We start from the raw sequence: 2,922 nt of genomic DNA on the forward strand, positions 1-2,922 counted from the left end.
TGGCGGTGGGGCGGCGCAGCGGTGGGTCCTGGCGGCGGCGCTCGGCCCATATCTGGGCCCTATGGGCCCCATCTGGGCTTGGGCGGGCCGGCGGCGGGGCTGATCCCTGGCGAGTCTTCCGGGAGGCGGGGGAACAGCGCTGAGTGGCGAGGTGCTGGCGGCGCCAGCGCCAGCCTGCTGCAGCATGGCTGGCGGGGCTTAGCGGGCCCGTTGCAGGCCTGGCCGGGCCAGGTGTGGCCTGGTTTGCCCCGCTGCCGTGTCCGGACGGCAACCGCGAATGTGCCGGAGGCATGGGCTTCTCGCACAACGGCGGAGGAGGTGGTTCCCTCCCGCTCGGCCTTGGTGTTGCTGCTCCTGTCGCTTGGCTCTTCTCTCCGGCCTTCTTGGCCTCGTGTTGGTGCTCGTAGTGAGACAGCTTGGGTGGCGGCGCATCCGCGATGGCGCATGGTGTTGGGCGGTGGTTTGGCTGGTCGGCTCCGGTTGGGCGGTGGGGTTGGTGTGCGGGAGAAACCCTTGCCGGTTTGGCCGGCTCCGATGCGGTGAGACCGACGGGTGCCACCTTTCCTTCTTGGAGGGTGTCGGTGGTAGCCATCCTCCACTTCCCTCCGCATACCGGGGGAAACCCTAGGACTCGTCCGGGCGGCAGCGTCGTCGGCGCCGCATTCCTTCTTGAAGGTGCCGCTTGGTACGCGGCAGATCGGAGCCTCGAGCGATGGTGGTGTGTCTCTGGAGGGCGCAGCGGTGGCGGTTCATCCATGCTTTGTCGAACTGCCGTTGTTGGCATTCTTTTCTACTTTTCTTTTGGGCTTGTTGTGCTGCTCGCCCCGGCAATGCTATGTGTATGGTGTTCGTTGCTTTGGAATACAAAGCGGGGGAAACCCTTTTTCGGTAAATAGTTGTATCAAGCTACCTAACCATGTGAATGATATTTGAGTTTAGCAGAAATGAAAAAAAAATCAGGGAAATGAAATTGACAAAATTGTTTTCTTTGCTTTTCGGTTCAGTGAACTTCCTATACATATCCACAAGTATACACAATGCAAAATTGTTCTCATGACTGACTAATCCTTTAAAAGGTGGATGCCAGCTGCAGGGAACTAGAGCTCAGGGTATCTACAAGCTAAGAACATTCAGAAGAGAAACTCTATTCTGGATCAATCTCCTGTACAGAAGTTCCACTCCGCTCTCAAGATCTCCAATACTGTGCTCCAATGCCTGCAATTGCTCCTCTTCACACACAACTTTGGTCCTGTGGAATGTTTTGGAGGCAAGAGACCACTTGGGCATCTCAACTTGCTTCGACAAGATTGACCATGTGGATTCGAGCAGCGAAATGGTGATCTCTCTCGCTTCAGCCAGTAGCATCACCACCCTACAGTCGTTCTTGTCGGAAGCAGTCTTCTTGGTGATCTTCTTGAACTGTTTTTGCACCTTGTTTGCTAGCCTGACATATGTCTTGACTTGAGAAGACACATCCTCTCCTCTTTTGTGAACTAAAAGGAGCTCTTGGACAGTCATCTTCAATTCCATGAAGCTCTCCCGCATGCCGTTGCAGAGGTCGAGCACGACGAGGGACCGTCCAAGCTCCGCCTCTACTGCCGCCCTTTGAAGGCTCTGGCAAAGGCTGACTTGGCTGCTTGGTGTGCACATCATCTTCTCGATGGAGCTGTAGATGTCACCGAGCCTCCTCAAGCCATCACACATCGTATCGATGGTCGCCGAGGGCGAAGAGATGGTTGTGCTCAGGCTCTGGAACTGCTCCTCGGCTTCCGCTCTGTTTGAGCGAGGGCTCGAAGGCGTGCTTGCCGATCGTAGATGGTAAGCCATGCTTGGAGATTGAAGCTTTGTTGCTGTTTTCTTCTGTATAGAAATGGAAGAGAATGGTAGGCAGTGTGTTGGTGCTGAAGTCTTGGGGTTCTCCCTGTACATATACTCCCTCCGTTCCGAATTACTTGTCTTGGATTTATCTAGATACGGATGTATCTAGATACATCCGTATCTAGATAAATCCAAGACAAGTAATTCGGAACGGAGGGAGTATATCAGAGAGGCAACAGCAATGACACGATGAACAGAGCAGCCGACAGCAAGATTCTCATCTGCTAACCTCCATAGGAGAGTACCTGCTTTTGGTTAGCGTGGCAAACATCAATGAGTAAGCATATATGCCTGGCATGTCTTGGTTATTGATAACACAGTACACTGCACGGGTGCTTCGTTTGATTTCGGATCTCGGTATATTGATAATGAAGTAGTACTGGCCAAGGAAATAAAATGCAGTTTTTCTGTTGCTGAGAGGAATAATTCATCTGGTTGTCCGCTAATTTTTCAACATTAGGATGAGGTCTTCTGCTTGTGCGGCAGCACTGGCGTGTTTCAGCTATCCACGTACAACCAGGACAACCATGTAAGTGCACACTGATTGTCCTTTTAATATTAAATTTCATCTGGCTGTCTGAGATTATCGTGTGAGTGAAACTTACTTGGGATGCATCATGCATGCTAAGCATAAACAAGAAATGTAATACTTAATAAGAATGTAACGGAATGTTTGAAAAGTTATGGTCGAAAGGAATTGCGGACAGCGATGGAAGGCGCGGGCTCTGGCGACTCGGGCCCCTTCGCCGCCCCGCTGGCCGCCTCCCCGGCCGAGCCCCCCTTGCCGCCGGCGGCCCCTTCCGCTGTGGCCTCCGCCTCCCCCGCTGCTCCCTCCTCCCCGCCGGCCTCTCCCCTCCCGTCCCCTGAACCTCCCGGGCGGGTGGTTTGGGCGGACTAGGCGGAGGACGCCGACCGCGCCGCGGGCCGGCCGGTCGAGTGCCGTGACCGCGTTCCCCCGCCCGCTCCGGCTCGCCCCACGCCGCCACGCTCCGCCGGCGGCCTTACTCCCGGGGGTGGGAGTTCGGCTGCCCGGACGTGCGTGCG

At 55.2% G+C, this 2,922-nt stretch overlaps 1 protein-coding gene across 1 annotated transcript; it reads right to left on the reverse strand.

Annotated features, from left to right (window-relative positions):
- Positions 1-1,011: 1,011 nt before the first annotated feature.
- LOC119345794 lies at positions 1,012-1,889 on the reverse strand. Its single transcript, XM_037615679.1, has one exon. The coding sequence runs from the start codon at positions 1,825-1,827 to the stop codon at positions 1,114-1,116; it is 714 nt and encodes a 237-aa protein (XP_037471576.1). The 5' UTR covers positions 1,828-1,889; the 3' UTR covers positions 1,012-1,113.
- Positions 1,890-2,922: the final 1,033 nt, after the last annotated feature.

This window comes from Triticum dicoccoides, unplaced genomic scaffold (genome assembly GCF_002162155.2).
Source record: "Triticum dicoccoides isolate Atlit2015 ecotype Zavitan unplaced genomic scaffold, WEW_v2.0 scaffold2961, whole genome shotgun sequence".
NCBI classification, from domain to species: domain Eukaryota; kingdom Viridiplantae; phylum Streptophyta; class Magnoliopsida; order Poales; family Poaceae; genus Triticum; species Triticum dicoccoides.

Coding starts and splice junctions, on each gene's coding strand:
- LOC119345794 (XM_037615679.1), bottom strand. CDS start 1,827: ATGGCTTACCATCTACGATCGGCAAGCACGCCTTCGAGCCCTCGCTCA.